This window comes from Pectinophora gossypiella, chromosome 10, assembly GCF_024362695.1.
Source record: "Pectinophora gossypiella chromosome 10, ilPecGoss1.1, whole genome shotgun sequence".
NCBI classification, from domain to species: Eukaryota; Metazoa; Arthropoda; class Insecta; order Lepidoptera; family Gelechiidae; genus Pectinophora; species Pectinophora gossypiella.
This window is the reverse complement of record NC_065413.1, coordinates 16,023,041-16,039,916: the sequence shown is the minus strand read 5'-3', so window position 1 is coordinate 16,039,916 and position 16,876 is coordinate 16,023,041. Positions and strand designations below refer to the sequence as shown.

The window sequence follows — 16,876 nt, the reverse complement described above, 5'->3', positions numbered from 1 at the left end:
AGAATAATTATTTAAATTGCTAATTTTGTTATATTATGTATAATTCGGATTATGAGTGTCAAGGGAGGTAGGTGTAATACGATTTATTTGTTAGAGTCTGTATCACGACTCGCTTCTTCTCTCGTTTGAATTGTGGAGTGTTGACCGACCACAGAAGAGAATTAGACGAAAGAGGTTGTTGTATAAATGCCGCTGTCGCCAGTTCATCCCCGCTCTCTACTACTACTCCTGCAAACAGATAACTACGATAGCTCTACGGCTTCTCAAATACCACAGCCACTTTACCGGCAATGTTTTGTGCTCGGTTAGGCCAGGCGGCAGAAAAGAGCAGCGGCATTAAGTCGCACTGTAATACTGGGCCGCTGCGGTGGCTCTGCCGGTCAAATGCGCGCAATACAATTTAAAACCATTTGGTACAGTATTACAGTGCGACATTATGCCGCTGCTTTTTTCTGCCGCGCGGCGAAAAACTCGTAGTGCGCGCTTGGCCTTAATGGCAATGGACGCATAGACCATTATTTCATACAAATTCCATAGCATACATTATGTGGTTTCATAAAAAGTATAATCTGGAGTTTCGTCTAAGTCCCCTATATTCTAATATGAAGGAGGTCTTTTAGAAAACTTCAAAAACCTTTACATAATATAAGCTCACGTTCAATTGGGCTAGTCTGAGGTATATCCATTGCAAGATGAACTATGTACCCGCACCTCACTGAGCCAACTGTGCTCAGAGCTTTAGCATACAGTTTTAATGATCTTTATTCTCCACAGATGTGTAGCAACAAATATACAAATGAACAAGAGCCGGACAAGTCACACAGGCACCTTGGAGGTGTCCACCTCTGGAGATGAAGACCTGGAGGTGTCCTTGCTTCCAGTGACCCAGGAGACCAATATTCTGGCTGCTAGAGGCAGCAGGGTCGTGCTGCCTTGCCCCGTTGTCGGCTGGCCTAGACCTAGGGTAAGAATTAGTTTCCAGGTTTTTCTTGCAGCTTCTTTTCCCTGGTTATACAGGTTGTCAGAAGATGCTGTAGTTTTAGGAGTTTGAGACGTTTGTGTAACGAGTTTCGTAGTCCAGTGGTTGAGCGTTGGGCTCACGATCCGGAGTTCCTGGGTTCGATTCCCGGTGAGGTCATATCACAAAAATTACTTTGTGGTCCCTAGTTTGATTACGACATTAAATGCTGATCACCAGATTGTCTGAAAGTAACATGATTCGCGCTTTGGAAGGCACGTTAAGCCGTTGGTCCCGGTTACTACTTAAGTAAGTAGTCGTTAACATGATCCATGTCAACCCTGGGGTTGGTACTTCACCTCATAACCTACACGATAGAAGAAGAAGAAGACGTTCGTCATGTCAAGAAATGCAGATTCAAAGTGTAACTTTGTTGCCTACTGAATAAGGATATAATTTATGAGTTTGAGTTTCTGAGAAATGTCATGACCATATTATAATCTGAGGCTATTTAGATCGTCCCATAATGCTTACGTTGTGTGTTTCCTCTTCTTGTTTTTTTTTTTAACATTAGAATCCGTTCCGAGCCCTGTTCGGAGAACGAGTAACGTACATCGGGGGCAGCGTCGCCAGACGTCCCGATTTTGTTGGGACGTCCCGATTTTTAAATCAAAATTTAATGTCCCGCACGGGACAGGCTCAGTCCCGCTTTTCGGGAATAACTCGACCGTGCGTGCAACGTACTGAGAAAGCGCCGGCGGATGGCACAGACAAGTGTGGATTGGAAATTTTGATTTTCGTTTTCTTTTTATTCAGAAGACTAATAAGACTCAACTATTTAACGATATAAATCTAATTACAAATACCAATTTTTTATTAAAATACATTATCTATGGATATTTTTGCTATCTATTGTCACGTAAACGTAATTTGAACTCAAATTAAAAGAAAAATATTCAAACACTTTTTATCATAATACGTTTTGTTTTACTCTGTCCCGCTTTCGACGAAAGAATCCCGCTTTTTCTACTCAAAAAGTTCCAAAATCCCGACTTGGCAAAAAAAATAATCTGGCTACGCTGATCGTGGGCCTAATCGAGCTCTAAAAACAGCAGATTTTTTCTTTATGAGTTTCAATTGATGTTTAGATCATAGATAATTATTATATTAATACGTGGTTTCCAGGATATAACAAAGGACTTAAATTCAAATATAGCAGGCGAGGAGTAGGTGTTTATAGGTACTGTTGCTAAAGGGTAAGGGTATGTGTCACGCCTATATCCCTAAAGGGGTAGGCAGAGGTGTATAGAATACCCACTCCTCGCCAGCTATGTTTACATGATTATTTTATTTTTGGAAATTCATTTCTTCTCTTATAACAAATTCCTCTTGATTACAGATAGTAAATAACAAGTTCTTATTAATGTAACGTTTCCAGCTGGTGTGGCAGCTGACTCCTCCTGGACAGAGGGAGAGTGAGCTGGACGTGACGCAGGAAGTGTTCGTGATCCACAGTCTGCAGTCCGACCAGGAGGGGAACTACACCTGCTCCGTCGAGGGAAGTCCACACTTGGCTAAGGTAAGAGATTTCGCCTATGTTGGTCTCATAATAAGTAAGGACCTCGATGCCGCCGCCGGCGTGGTTAGCGATTTCCTTCATTCAGCGGTTTTTGCTATTAATCCCACTAGAATTTTAATTTTATTTCTGATCTCTATAATTGTAAGATTATAAAGAATCTTAGAGTTTAAGATACTTACATGTTTAATTCCTGATCTCTTTAAATTTAAAATGTATCATTATTTTCCTATTTTTTTTTTAATTCAATGTATATAGGTACCTGAGTCTCCACCGGACTTCGTATTTTTAATCTTTACGCGAAAATTGTTATACCATAGGGCTACTGCGATACAGGGGAAACCCTAGTGCAGGGCCCGCTATTAACTTGTGTTAATTTTACTTTATTTGGTAAATAAATAATTTTTACTTTTTTTAAATTATAATCTTCTCAGACGACGCTCTGAGCCGAGGTTCGCGCATAATTGCGCACCCTTACACTTGTCGTCCTATATTTTGTACCGGGTGAGTCCGGTTAAGTAGTTAATATCATATGCGGTAAGTCCATAATAAGTTACGTCAAAAAAAAGTTAAAAACCAATTAACTTTCATATCTCTTTGCGTAAAAAATTGCAGCTGCTACGCAAAGCTACATTGCTGCTACGGAGTTGCTACGGATGCATTTTATCCGTAGCATATGTGCTACGATTCCGCAGTATTATAGTTAATCTAGCTTAGCACATGCAAATTCCGTTCTTCATAATACAAGCTCACTAATATAATCCCAATTGGGGTAGTCAGAGGTATATCCATCGCAAGATGAACTAAGTACCCACACCTCAACGAACTTTCTGTTAGACCAACGTGCTATAATGGTCAAGCCAACTGTGTTGAACGTAAGATAAATTTATAACTCATTGGTGCAACTCCGTTATCGAGGTCGGAACTGGCGTTCCACGTAAATCACAGGACCACTTTGACCTATACATTACTTGTCCGTTTTAGTAGTCCATCTCAGGATATATTCGGGGTACTGAAGTACCCCGCTAGCCACAAGTTGGTAGTGTGACTAGGGATTGACGATCCAACTGTGTTTTGTTGGAAGTTGCATATATGCGTCACGCTGTGTAAACTTCGATAGCGCGTTTCAGGACTGCATTATTGAATGGTGGCGCCATCTGTTCCACGCGGGCGGAATTAACTGGTGAACTAGTTAGGTCCGCTACAGTTATTGTTCTTTATTCTATGACATTAGTTCAAATTTGGAAATTCGTCAGATGTTTATTCAGAAATTTGTTCCTCGCGCTATGAACACAGTGATAACTTAATTTTTCTCGAAAAGTTTACATTTAGATCTTGATGGTCTTTTTGATGGGATATAGCGGGCTGAGTTTGACTTTTTTTGTTGAGTTTGATATTTTTATGCATATGCAAGTATTTGTAAACAATCTCGCCTGTAGGCTCTGCACAGCAACCGTGCCGAGCGCGGCGCGAATTATATCGAGGCCTTCGACTAATAGCAGCTTGATGTCCATCTACGTAGATAGCATTCGTATCGTTTATTGGTCCAAGCGCTCGATATATTTCGCGCCGCGGTGCGGTTGTCATGCAGACCCGGCTGATAGTAAGTGACGATGTGGTGGACATAGTGACCTTTCTAACATAATGTACCATTATTGTGGGTGGTGGGTTGATCACCTATCACCACATAGTTCATAATATCCATGTGTTAGGACTTCGTATTAAAAGTAGTTTCAAGTTATCTATAGCCACTGTGGTCCTGTGGTACAGTCATGAGCAATATAATGTACTCACTTTAGGACACTGTCGCACTAACATATTTGACATTTAGTGAGACTTACAGTTCAATTTGTCAAAAAAGTTAATGTGACATGGTACATGGTATACATATTAATGCTCGTGACCGTACATGGGGAGTCCCCGGTACTGGACTTGCATAGTTGGCAATACGGCTCACCTGTCACGTTGGTCTAACAGACATTTTTTTTTTCTCTTCGATAAATAACGATCATAATTATTTAGCTTATTGGTAGATACCATAGAGCAACACGGACCTCCGCGGACCGGCACAGTTCCATGCAAAAGTGAAACATAATATTTACATTTATATTTTACGTCAATTCATCGAATAAATGAGTACTTAATAATAAACGTTTATAATGATTTCAAAAACAATTACAGAAAACAATATTATGGGAGAATATTGCACGGGATTTAAATACTTATAACCTTTGATGTATTATTATATATTACATAATTATATATGTGTGATGTGTTATAATAAAAAAAAGAAGAAAAAAAAAGAAAGTGTGTGTTATAAGAAAGCTCGATGAGGCGTGGGCACTTAGTCGATCTTGTGATGGATGTAACTCTGACTATTCCAATTTTGTGATATAGTGGTGAACTTGGGTGAAAGGTAAGAGGGAAACCACTGCCCTATTTTTCCCTAAAAAGTAGCATGGAGAATGCTACACCGACAAGAGCGTGGCTCTTAAAGCTCTTAAATTAGTATGAGTTGTGGGCTTATGTACAAGTTGTCTTCAAACTACTTGTAGCAATGCCCACTCCACCCCATTTGGGCCTATAAGCGTGAGGTTATGTTTATGTATGAGGAGCTCGATGGCGCAGCGGTTAACGCGCTCGGTGTGCGATTGTTGAAGTTAAGCAACTTTCGCAAAGGCCGGTCATAGGATGGGTGACCACAAAAAAAAAGTTTTCATCTCGAGCTCCTCCGTGCTTCGGAAGGCACGTTAAGCTGTTGGTCCCGGCTGCATTAGCAGTCGTTAATAACCATCAATCCGCACTAGGCACGCGTGATGGTTTAAGGCCCGATCTCCCTATCCATCCATAGGGAAGGCCCGTGCCCCAGCAGTGGGGACGTTAATGGGCTGGTGATTATGATGATGATGTTTATGTATGTCCGCGTTTTCTTACCCGCTTTCGCTTTACATTTAGAATCGTGTTGTCCTCTTTCCTCTTGCTCGAGGCAATTCAGTTTCTCATTAAATCTGAGCAAACTGGTAAACAGTAATCGAGTTTATCTAAATATTGTCTATTATACACGTGTTGTTTCCCATTTGGCTGGCCAAGTAGCGAGTTTAATAATAAATCATCATCATCAATTTAAGAGCACTCTTGTCGGTGCAGCATTTTCCATGCTACTTTTTTTAGGGTTATAGGGCAGTGATTTCTCTCTTGTCTTCCGCCCCGCAGTACTCTGTCTGACGCAAGTGGGATGGCGCCCAGAGTAGTCTATTACAAAGCCGTACTAGAACTCCTGTCTTCCGCCTCTGAATAGTACTGACAGTTACTGCTGCCCTCTGTTAGGTTCCAGATTAATAATAATATAAAACAGTAATAAAAATAATAATGATAATAAAATGTTTATTTAGGTAAAACCTTCGACACGCGTATACCGTCGAAAATGAAAGGGACGGATGATTGGGGGGGGAGGTATATATCTCCCCGAGTTGCTCCACTGCAAGTATCGCACTAGTAGTATCTAAATGCAACGATTTGACATGCATTCCGAAGCACAGGCACTGTATGGGACATACCTAATGGTCAGTCACATCTCTAGCGCGAGCAAACTAACGCGTGTCAATATTTGGATCTTGTAATTTAATATAATATCCTAAGTTATACAGTTCATTCAAATATTTGTGTCGGGTTTTATTATAATAACTAGCGCGCTATACAGGCACATCTTATTTTCTCGGAAAATCAGGTGATTCATTGAAGGACCTTACCAAACAAAGGCTCGTCTCACAAAGTGATTTTGAAAATGTCCCGTGTCCAGTGAACCCTGGTGTCACGGGTTACTACTGAGCCGCCAAAGGCCCATAGCTCGTGTAACCACTACTAACTTGCACCAGTAAGTAGTAACCGGGACCGACGGCTTAACGTTCCTTCTGAAGCACGGATCATCTTACTTTCGGACAATCTGGTGATCAGTATGTAATGTCCTAGCCAAACTAGGGATTTCCAAGTGATTTTCGTGATATGTCCCAACGGGATTTGAACCCGGGATCTCCGGATCGTGAGTTGAACGCTCAAACCACTGGACCACGGAGGCCGTTTTACAAGACTATAGAGCCTGTTAAGTAGTGAATACCGAGGGTAATTGACAAATGATACATGTAGGGTATAGTGGCTAAGTATATAGATGAATATGATGGTAAAAAAAGTCAATATATTTATGAAAACATTATGTATGTGCGTAAAAATGTATCTCTCCTTCCGAGAAACTGTGAAAGGCATACTTACAATACAAGGAATAAAAATAAAATTGTTGTTCAAAATTCTAGATTAAGTAAATTAAATTCATCTTTTTTGGGGTTATGTATACGTTTTTACAATAAAATACCAGATAATATTTTAAATTTGTCAGAGAGCAGATTTAAAGCTCACGTGAAGCTTACTTTATGTAAAAAAGCCTATTATAAGATTAATGATTACCTAAATGATAAAAATGTCTGGTATGGAATGTGTTCCTCTAGTTATTAAATAACTTGTAATGTACCCTCATTGATTTAAAAGATGTGTTGCTGTTGCAGTTTCTTGTCATTTCTTCTCCTCAGCCATAACACCTTGCGAAATGACGTAAATTCAAAAATGTTACATTGACCTTCAACAAGTTTATCCATGGTAATTACGTTGAATAAATGATTCTGATTCTGATTCTGAATAATAAATACTACATGTAAAACGGTAACATCATCATCATCACCTCCATGGCATCATCCCGTTTCCACAGGGTCCGCTTACTTAACCTTAAGATTTGACAGGCCCGTTCAGGTCAGGTACGGATCGATACGTGATTATTTTTTTGTTTTATTTATGTACATTGAGCAATAATAATTAATTATTTTTGAGAGGAGCTCGGTGGCGCAGCGGTTAACGCGCTCGGTCTGCGATTGTTGAAGTTAAGCAACTTTCGCAAAGGCCGGTTTCGCATAGGATGGGTTTAAAAAAAAAGTTTTCATCTCGAGCTCCTTCGTGCTTCGGAAGGCACGTTAAGGCACGCACGGCTGCATTAGCAGTCGTTAGGTAATAACTATCAATCCGCAATAGGCCCGCGTGGTGGTTTAAGGCCCGATCTCCCCATCCATCCATAGGGAAGGCCCGTGCTCCAGCAGTGGGGACGTTAATGGGCTGGTGATGATGAAGTAATTGTTATGTAAAATCAGAACAGCGCTATCTATATTGTGTTTGGAGAACGTAGCCTGGAAATTCCCTCATTGGAAGGCTCAAAGTTTAAAATTTTAAATTCCTATTTCCTAAAAAGACATTTTCCTGTTACGCCCCTTCATAATGTAAATTGTATTATAAATATTTAGCTTGCCTTTTACTTTGTTTAAGTAATTGAGCTTAAAGAGAAATAATTTTATGAATAACTAGCTTTTGCCCGCGACTCCGTCCGCGTGGCGTGTTATAAAAGAAAGATCTTTGTGTGTGTGGAAGAAAGGTTAAAAAATGCTTAATTTTATTATTTTTAAATGAGGTTACAGTATAAGTAGCTCAGTTAAATAATGAATTGTTATTAATTTCTAGATTATTAGTTTATGATTTGGTTTGATATTTTAGGAAAATACGATCAATTTCGAAAATTTAAACAAAATTTAAAAATTACAACAGAAATACGCCGTGAAACGTCCGCCTGGAAAATTCAACAGAAAACTACCTACGAAAGATTTGAACCATCCAAGAATAGTGAAAAGTTCGCCCGCAAAATTCAATATTTGACACGACCATAAACGAAGTCTGCCCTCACGCGTCTGCCGCGTTCCGGTTGCTCACTCGGGTATCTGCCCCCCCTCCGCGCCTCGCCACCGCTGTCGCCGCCCCACAAACGCCGCCGCGGCCGCGACGTTTCTTGGTTGCCACTACCGCGAGCTATAAATTTCAAGCTTCTAACTCGCTTCCCGTTCCCAGGGAAATTTTTAACTTTGCATTCACCAAGGTATATATCTCATCTAACTTATGCAGTTTAGATTTTTTCATACAATTTTTTTTACCCGCCAATTCCCATTTTTCAAAATACAGCCATAACTAAAATTTATATTTACTAAGGTATGCATGCATGCTTTTATTCGTAGCATGCATGCTAGATTGAAAACATCTATCTTACGCGGTTTAGATTTTATCATACACATGTTTTTTCTCGCTAACTCCCGTTCCCGTGGGAATTTTGCAATATCCAGTTGCAACTAAGCTTTAAGTTAACTTTGGTACCTGCATGCCAAATTTCAAGCGTCTAACTTAAGCGGTATAGAATTTTTATACAAAAGGGTTTTCCCGCTAATTCCTGTTCCCGTGGGAATTTCGAGAATTCCTTTCTTAGTGCACCTCTACGGTACCTAAGCTACGTCCCTTCCTAATTTCAAGTGCCTACGTTTAGCCGTTTAGGCTGTGCGTTAATATGTCAGTCATTCAGTCAGTCAGTTTCTCCTTTTATATATTTAGATATTTCCGTCATACATGATTTCTATGTAACTTTAACCATTAAGGCTGCTCACGCGACGGAAGCTTAAAAAATGGAGTAACTTCTCCCGTTTTCCCAAAATTTCCCTTCACTACTCTGCTCCTATTGATTGTAGCGTGATGAAAAGTATACTATAACCTGCCCAGAAGTATGAAGAATAATTGTACCAAGTTTCATTAAAATCCGTCCAGTAGTTTTTGTTTCTATAAGGAACATACAGACAGACAGACAGACAGACAGTCAGACAGACAGACAGACAGACAGACAAAAATTTTACTGATTGCATTTTTGGCATCAGTATCGATCACTAATCACCCCCTGATAGTTATTTTGAAAATATATTTAATGTACAGAATTGACCTCTCTACAGATTTATTATAAGTATAGATTAATTCTGACGAAAAACAAGGAAAAGTTCTTTTTGTGAAATAAAAAAGGTTTTATGGATCAAAGATTTTCAAAAACCAGTGTATTTTCAAGTTCTATATTTAAATATTCCACAATTATTCCAACCAAGCAAAAATTACTCGAAGTCGTACAGCTTTGTTGGGATACCGAGAACTTGTCTTAAACACGTCAGTGCGCTTGGGTGATTCTCTTATGAATGTTTTCTAAGTAAACTTGGAATATTATTTTCAATTTCCTTAGTAATTGGAGTGTTCACATTCCATAATATGATAAACGATGTTATTTAATGCTACATTTCATATAAGGAAATGTCAATATTTGTTATAAAATATTTACCGTTTACCGGAAAATATTCTGGTAAATAATACGCTTTTTTACTTCATTCATACTATTGATCGACATAATTTCGTAAGAAAATAATAAATGGTTTTTCTTTGACGTGTCTTATTGTTATTGTTGCCTAATAATTTTACCTATTGTGAATCGCACAAAATATCGAAATATACACTCTCAACATAAGTTTTGAATTGTAACATTACATTTATGAATGACAGTAAAGACATTTCAAAACATACATACATAAACTCACGCCTATTTCCCACCGGGGTAAGCTTCGATCCTGACACACTTCTCTTGCTTCCTCCACATTCATCAATCGCTTCATACACGCACGCCGGTTTAGAGTAGATCAAAAGAGAGAGTACATTTCAAAAGGATTACCAAAATCTATTTTTTTCAGTATGACCATTTAAAAAGTGATTCAGAGTTATTGTGGGACGATTTTAATTACTTGGAGGGACACATGGGGAGCGCTGAGCTCTCACCCGATACAAAATGTAAGATAGTGTCAGTTTGGCGCAAACCTTGGCTCACGGCGTCGTTAGAGCGAATTATAATTTGAAAGAATTAATCCACCCTAGTATAGGACGATAGCGACCTGTCGCACTAACATATTTGACATTTAATGCGACTAAAACACATAATAACGGGTTCTTACCGCGTTTAAATGGGGATATGAGACTCCCGATATTTCGACACTGTTGCAAGTGCCATGATCACGGGATGAACGCGGTAAGAACCCGTTATTATGTGTTTTAATTATGATAATAACCGCGTAAACTTAAAACAATTTAATGCGACTTACAGGTCAATTTGGCAAAAAAGTTAATGTGATATGTTATCAAAATGTATACATATTAGTACTCGTGACCGTACTAGGTTCAAAATAAATTATGAAATTCTGATTGCTAAATAAAGATAGGTCTAAAAGTAAAGAAATACATTTTCTTTTTTCTATTTAACTTATTTATGAATTTTAATCAAGAAAACGTAATAATAAGTCCGACATTTTATGTACGTTTTCTATGACGTAACAGTGTGCTTTATCGTACACATTCCATAGTAATTTCATGTTTTGACGTTTAGTAAAATGTCACTGATTTGAAGTGTCAAATCAGTGACATTTTACTTCATGTAAATGCAAAATTCATGCAAAATTTTCTGCTAGACACAGTGGTGTCTATTTAGTTTTATAATTGTATACTTAATTACCTATGTCCTACTTTATTAGTGTTTACAAAGAGCGGTGTCATCCCGACGTTGTAATTTATCTGTAGTAAATATTAATTATGTGGATGTTTGGAATATTGAAAAATTCCAGACGTAAGTTAATTAATCCCTCTAATTACACAGGCCAGACACAAAGGAAATTAATATTTGATTGTGAAAATAAGTTTTTTTTAAATAATAATTATTATTATGTTTACATTTAAATTCGTTTCGTCTATGGCCAGTTTTCTGCTGGACCAACTCATATCATCACCAGCCCATTAACGTCCCCACTGCTGGGGCACGGGCCTTCCCTATGGATGGATAGGGAGATCGGGCCTTAAACCACCACGCGGGCCCAGTGCGGATTGGTGGTTATTAACGACTGCTAATGCAGCCGGGACCAACGGCTTAACGTGCCTTCCGAAGCACGGAGGAGCTCGAGATGAAAACTTTATTTTTTTGTGGTCGGCCTTTGCGAAAGTTGCTTAACTTCAACAATCGCAGACCGAGCGCGTTTACCGCTGCGCCACCGAGCTCCTCAATTGCTTTTATTTTCTTATTTAATACTTGGAGTGGGTACTAAACACCTCTTTCTTCTCTCTCTCTCTCTCTCTTTCTACCTTCCCCTTTAGGTATATAACCGTGATGCCGTGTTATGTTATCTTTATTCTATTCTATTTTGCGTCGATAAACTACTACGTAAGACACGACGAATTAATTAAAAACATCATAGAAGGAAAACTACAAGGAAAGAGAGGAAGGGGAGGACCAAGAAGAGCTTATATGGAACAAATTAAAGAGAAGGCGAACGTCGTTTTTTATAAAAAATGAGATATATTAAGTCACTGTGGTCCTGTGGGTCCTAGCTTCCCAAACGGGGAGCGGCGGATCGAACTCGGGTGCCGGACTTGAATCAATGAGTTATTTATTTATCTTAAGTGCATTTTTCTCTAACACAGTTGGTCTAACAGAAAGCTCGGTGAGCTGTGGGTATTTAGTTCCTCTGACTACCCCAATTGGGATATAGTCGTGAGCGATAGAAAGGACACTATCTGCCCCGCACCGATTCGCGTCTATACCTACCTAGTACCACAATGCCGCAGCATCGTAGCATATGTGCTACAGAAAATATGCAATCGTAGCATGGCCGTAGCAGAAATGTAGCTTTGTGTAGCAGCTGCAATTTCTTACTACCTCAATCGGTATATAATAAAGTGAGCTTATGTTACGTTATACAGGGCGTTAGTGATATCGTAACGAAAATTCTGAGTTGTTATCATGAGGAATTTTCCGTCGCAAAAGTATGGAACTGAAGTTAATAAAAAAAAAAACTTTCATGAATTTTCCGATAGAAAATTCTACTTGATATCAACTCAGAATCATGGTCTGAATTATCCTCCTCAGTATTTGTTACGATGTCACTAACACCCATACGCACTTATATGGCTGCCTGTACATACTTGTACGGGGTGTAAGTGACATCGTAACAAATACGGAGGGGGTGATTCAGCTCCTTATTCTGAGTTAATATCAAGTGGAATTTTCCATCTTCCAAATAATTTAAAAATACACAAAAAGAAAACATAAATTTTGCGGCAGAAAACCCACTTGATATTAACTCAGAATCATGGTCTGAATCATCCCCCTCAGTATTCGTTACGATGTCACTAACACTGTATATTAAAACTTTATTTTTCTTCCCTTCCAGATGTTCACTGTAACCCTGACAGAGCCCGCGGAGATCATGATACCTCCGTCATCGAAGGAGGCTCTTCGGGCGAGCACCGTCCGGTTCAACTGCACGGCGGTTGGGAGACCAGCGCCCACGGTCACCTGGTACAAGGATGGGCAGCCGCTGCAGATGGCTGGAAGGGTATGTGAACAAGCTGATACCAATAATAATACAACCGCAATTTGCTATACTGGCGTGTTTGTTTGTTTGTTTGTATACTCTTTTTTTTTTCTGTAGCCTATTCAATGTCCCACTGCTGGGCAAAGGCCTCCCCCTACTCTTTATTGCTTTAAAATACAAAGGAAATTTACCTATAATTTATCTTTAGATAAAGCATAGGCGAGCTTATCCCTAATTGGGATTTCTTCCAGCTAGCTAGCCTGAGAGAAACTCAGTGGGCCGGTGTTATCACGCAATAAATGAGTTGATATCTATGAATTACAAGTAAACTAAATGTGTACTTATTACTAATATTACTAAACACTTACATAGACTACTTATCATTAATTACATAAATAAGTATATTACAAGATATATACATATATAAAACAGATATATTATAATATATAGTATAGTTTTATAGCGTGTATTAACAGAATATGTTGAAAATGTTCTAACTGATGTTAAAAAATATATTCCAGTAGTTATCTTCTCGACGTCCGCGAAGCTTTTTTACGCAATGGCAAAGTAAATCAGCTAGGCCAACCTTGAAATGTTAGCTGTCACTTTTAAGCATACCTGGTTTTCTTATACTATGATTTGAATAGGCCTTCTAAATATATAGGGTTGCCTCATCAGGATTAGGTGAGGACTATTCAAACAGTGACAACTGTATACTGGTCCCATCATGGTATTCGATGTCGTAGGTTTTGTTACGGTCAGCGCGCTGTCTCCCTTGCTCGCGGTTTTTAAGACTAAAGTAAAATCCAGAGGGGTGAGGTCGACGTTCGGTACGAATTGCGCGGGGCAGGGAGTTACCGTTCTACTCGTTGTATTATTCATTTTTCTTTGACTGGACTTTGTAACTGTTTTTTCTCTTTCAGAACAACTTAAGGAAGTCGACAGATGGCCAACGTACCGAGTTGGTGATCAGTGGAGTCACTTCCGATGATGCAGGTATGTTGGCTTACACTTGGAATCGTAAATTTTTATATAACGAACGTCTCATCCACCTATGGTGACGCATGAACATCGTGTTCCATAAACATGGTGTTAATGGTGTAACATGTGTTAATGGTGGTTTTGCAAAGTTTCTGTTTAACTACTGTCTTAAAACAGTTTAAAGGCAAATTCTGAATGTCAATGGGATAGATTAAGACGCATGGAAGACCATATGATAGTTCTTTCCCTGGAAAACCCCTAAGTGGTGTAGTTTCGGGGGAAAGTAGTATAACGTAACATAGCACCACGGCTGAATCCCCAAAGCGGTAGGCAGGTGTGTAAAGTAATATTAGTTATATGCACCCACTCCTCGCCAGCTATCTTTAAGTCCCGAGTCCCGTATCTTTAAGTATGTTTAAGTCTTTGAGTAGTACACAAACATCACGCCTATTTTCCGTTGGGGTAAGCAGAGACGACGGAAGACTTACTAAGATCTACGGCTGAGCGTCGTCGCGAGGTGCCGCGAGCAGTCCTCAATTCCACCACCCACACATGTCTCATCATCATCATCTCCCTAGCATTATCCCGTTTTACACAGGGTCCGCTTACCTAACCTGAAGATTTGACAGGTCTGGTTTTTTACAGAAGCGACTACCTGTCTGACCTGGGATTCTCTTAAAATGCATAAATGGTTTTATCATAATTTTAATTATCATAATCCTTTTTGCATAACGTTTTTTAGCATAATAGCACTTTCCCATAATCACATCTAAGAATACTGGTTTGTTAGGTATAACTTATTTTTGGACTAATATTTGTTGGCATAAATTTGTTTCGCATATAAATAGGTATCCATAATTCTTTTTTAGAATAATAGTGTTTTGTCATAATTTTTACAAGGCATAACAGTAGGTTAGGGTGCGGCGGGGGTGGCCCTTGGGCGACCCCTACGCCGCCAGCATGTTTATCTTACACACGAAAAGTATACTGAAGTGACAATCATAAACCAAATGCAGCCAAGGAAAAAGTAAGTTTCGGAAATGTTCAAAGTTGTGCTAAAACTTTTCTTATTCGGAGTATAGTTTTTATGCTTATAATAATTATGCTTATATGTCATTATTGTCATTAATTATTATGCTTATCGTAGTTATGAGTTTCAAAATTATGCTTAAAAAGTTATGACAAATTAATACTATGCGTAACTAATAATAGGACAAGTAACATTATGCCATGGTAAATTATTACATAAAATTTTATGAGTAAAAATAGAGAACCGTCTGACCTCCCATACAAGTCTGAAAATAGAGATTTGTGATGATCTGAGAATACCTGTATTCATATACCACATAATATTCTTCCAGGAGTATACCAATGCTTCGCCCATAACGCCATATCAGTGGCCTCGTCATGGGCCATGCTGAATGTGACGGGGGTGGACGCCGCTGCCCCCACCAACGTGCAGTGCTGGCCCGTCGGGGACCGCAAGGTCAAAGTCACTTGGCAAAGACCCGTGGTAGGGGAGGTCGTCGCTTACACCGTCCACGGGACGCCTGAAGGTGAGTCTCTCTTAACATATCATTTCTTCTCCTCAGCCATAACACCTTGCGAAATGACGTAAATTCAAAATTGTTACATTGACCTTCACAAGTTTGTCCATGATAATTACGTTGAATAAATTTTAATGATTCTGATTTCTGATTTCATAAGCTAAAAGCTAAGTAAATTGGTGCTCAAAGTTCCTCGCTGCATTCCTCAGTTTCCTGTCAATAGAACATTCGAACTACCATTCTGTAGGATTTGTGACGAGTACAACTTAATAAATTCTAAAATAAAGGATATAGACATTTTCAATGATTCACACACTGTCAGGTGAATTAAAAACCTCATCAACCCTGGTGTCAGGATTATTATTAAGCCCCTGACATGGCTCATGTAACGACTACTTACTTACATCAGTAAGTAGTAACCGAGACCAACGGCTTAACGTGCCTTCCGAAGCACGGATCATCTTACGTTTTGGACAATTAGGTGATCAGCATGTAATGTCCTAACCAAACTAGGGATCACAAAGTGATACTTGTGATATGTTCCCACCGGGATTCGAACCCGAGACCTCCGGATCGTGGTCACAACGCTCACCACTGAACCCAGAAGTCCCTAAGAATCACAAAATGACTTTTGTGATGTCTCCATCGGGATTGGAGCCTGGGACCTCCAAATCGTGAGCCGAACGCTCAAACACTGGACCCAGAGGCCGTCTGTTACTAAACTTGATGTTGTTTTGTTTTCAGAGGACAAAGCTGACTCTCTACCTGGTCATCCACTTACCAAAACTGAAGAAATCGTCACGGTTGATAAACCCCTGATCCCTTACCGATTTCAAGTAAGTACTGGAGACGGTCAGACAGACAGACAAATTCTGGCTCTGCCATATAGTTCTTCAGCAAAGATACGTGGAGCTTGAGGCTATCTATGAAAGATCCCTGGTTAATAGGGCCGACTATACAGGGTGTTAGTGACGTTGTAATGAATACTGAGTGGGATGATTCAGACCATGATTCTGAGTTGATATCAAGTGGATTTTTGTGTTTCTTATTTAATTAAGTAAGTAAGTATTTTCAATTCCATACTTTTGCGATGGAATATTCCACTTGGTATCAACAGTTTCGTCGCTTAACGACTTTGTCTTGAGGGTATCAGATACGGCCGAAGCTTACCACCGATATCAGCACCACCCACAGATCAGGTGTAGGGTCTCCAAGATAGACCTTCCGAAGTAAACGACTCCAACCCCTTATTGGTTGTGTTACTTATGCATAGATAACATTTTTACATGTGTATTTCTTCTACAGGTCCGAGCGTACAGTCGTCTCACAGCCTTCATCAAGAATGTTGCCAGTGATCTATCGAAAGGTGCCATTTGTCAAGGACAAGGAGGTGAATATCTAATGACTATATTATTCCTAGTTGAACTAGTCAGAGGCATAGCAGAATGAAATACTCACGCTTAAAAAATAAATAATAATAAAAAAGTTTAAATCAGTTTAGTTTAGTTTTTTTGTTTTA

The 16,876-nt window shown here is 39.2% G+C and overlaps 1 protein-coding gene across 2 annotated transcripts in view; it reads left to right on the top strand.

The window, feature by feature from the left end:
- Positions 1–16,876, top strand: part of LOC126369931 (protogenin-like) — a 144,623-nt gene that overhangs the window by 116,674 nt on the left and 11,073 nt on the right. For both annotated transcript variants that reach the window (XR_007566782.1, XM_050014527.1), the window contains exons 6-12: positions 775–964; positions 2,397–2,537; positions 12,686–12,850; positions 13,753–13,825; positions 15,172–15,366; positions 16,102–16,193; positions 16,663–16,747. Coding sequence is in view for 1 of the 2 variants with exons in the window: in XM_050014527.1 (XP_049870484.1) it covers positions 775–964; positions 2,397–2,537; positions 12,686–12,850; positions 13,753–13,825; positions 15,172–15,366; positions 16,102–16,193; positions 16,663–16,747 (941 nt within the window). In the remaining variant the exon portion in view is untranslated. The remainder of the gene's footprint in view (positions 1–774; positions 965–2,396; positions 2,538–12,685; positions 12,851–13,752; positions 13,826–15,171; positions 15,367–16,101; positions 16,194–16,662; positions 16,748–16,876) is intronic.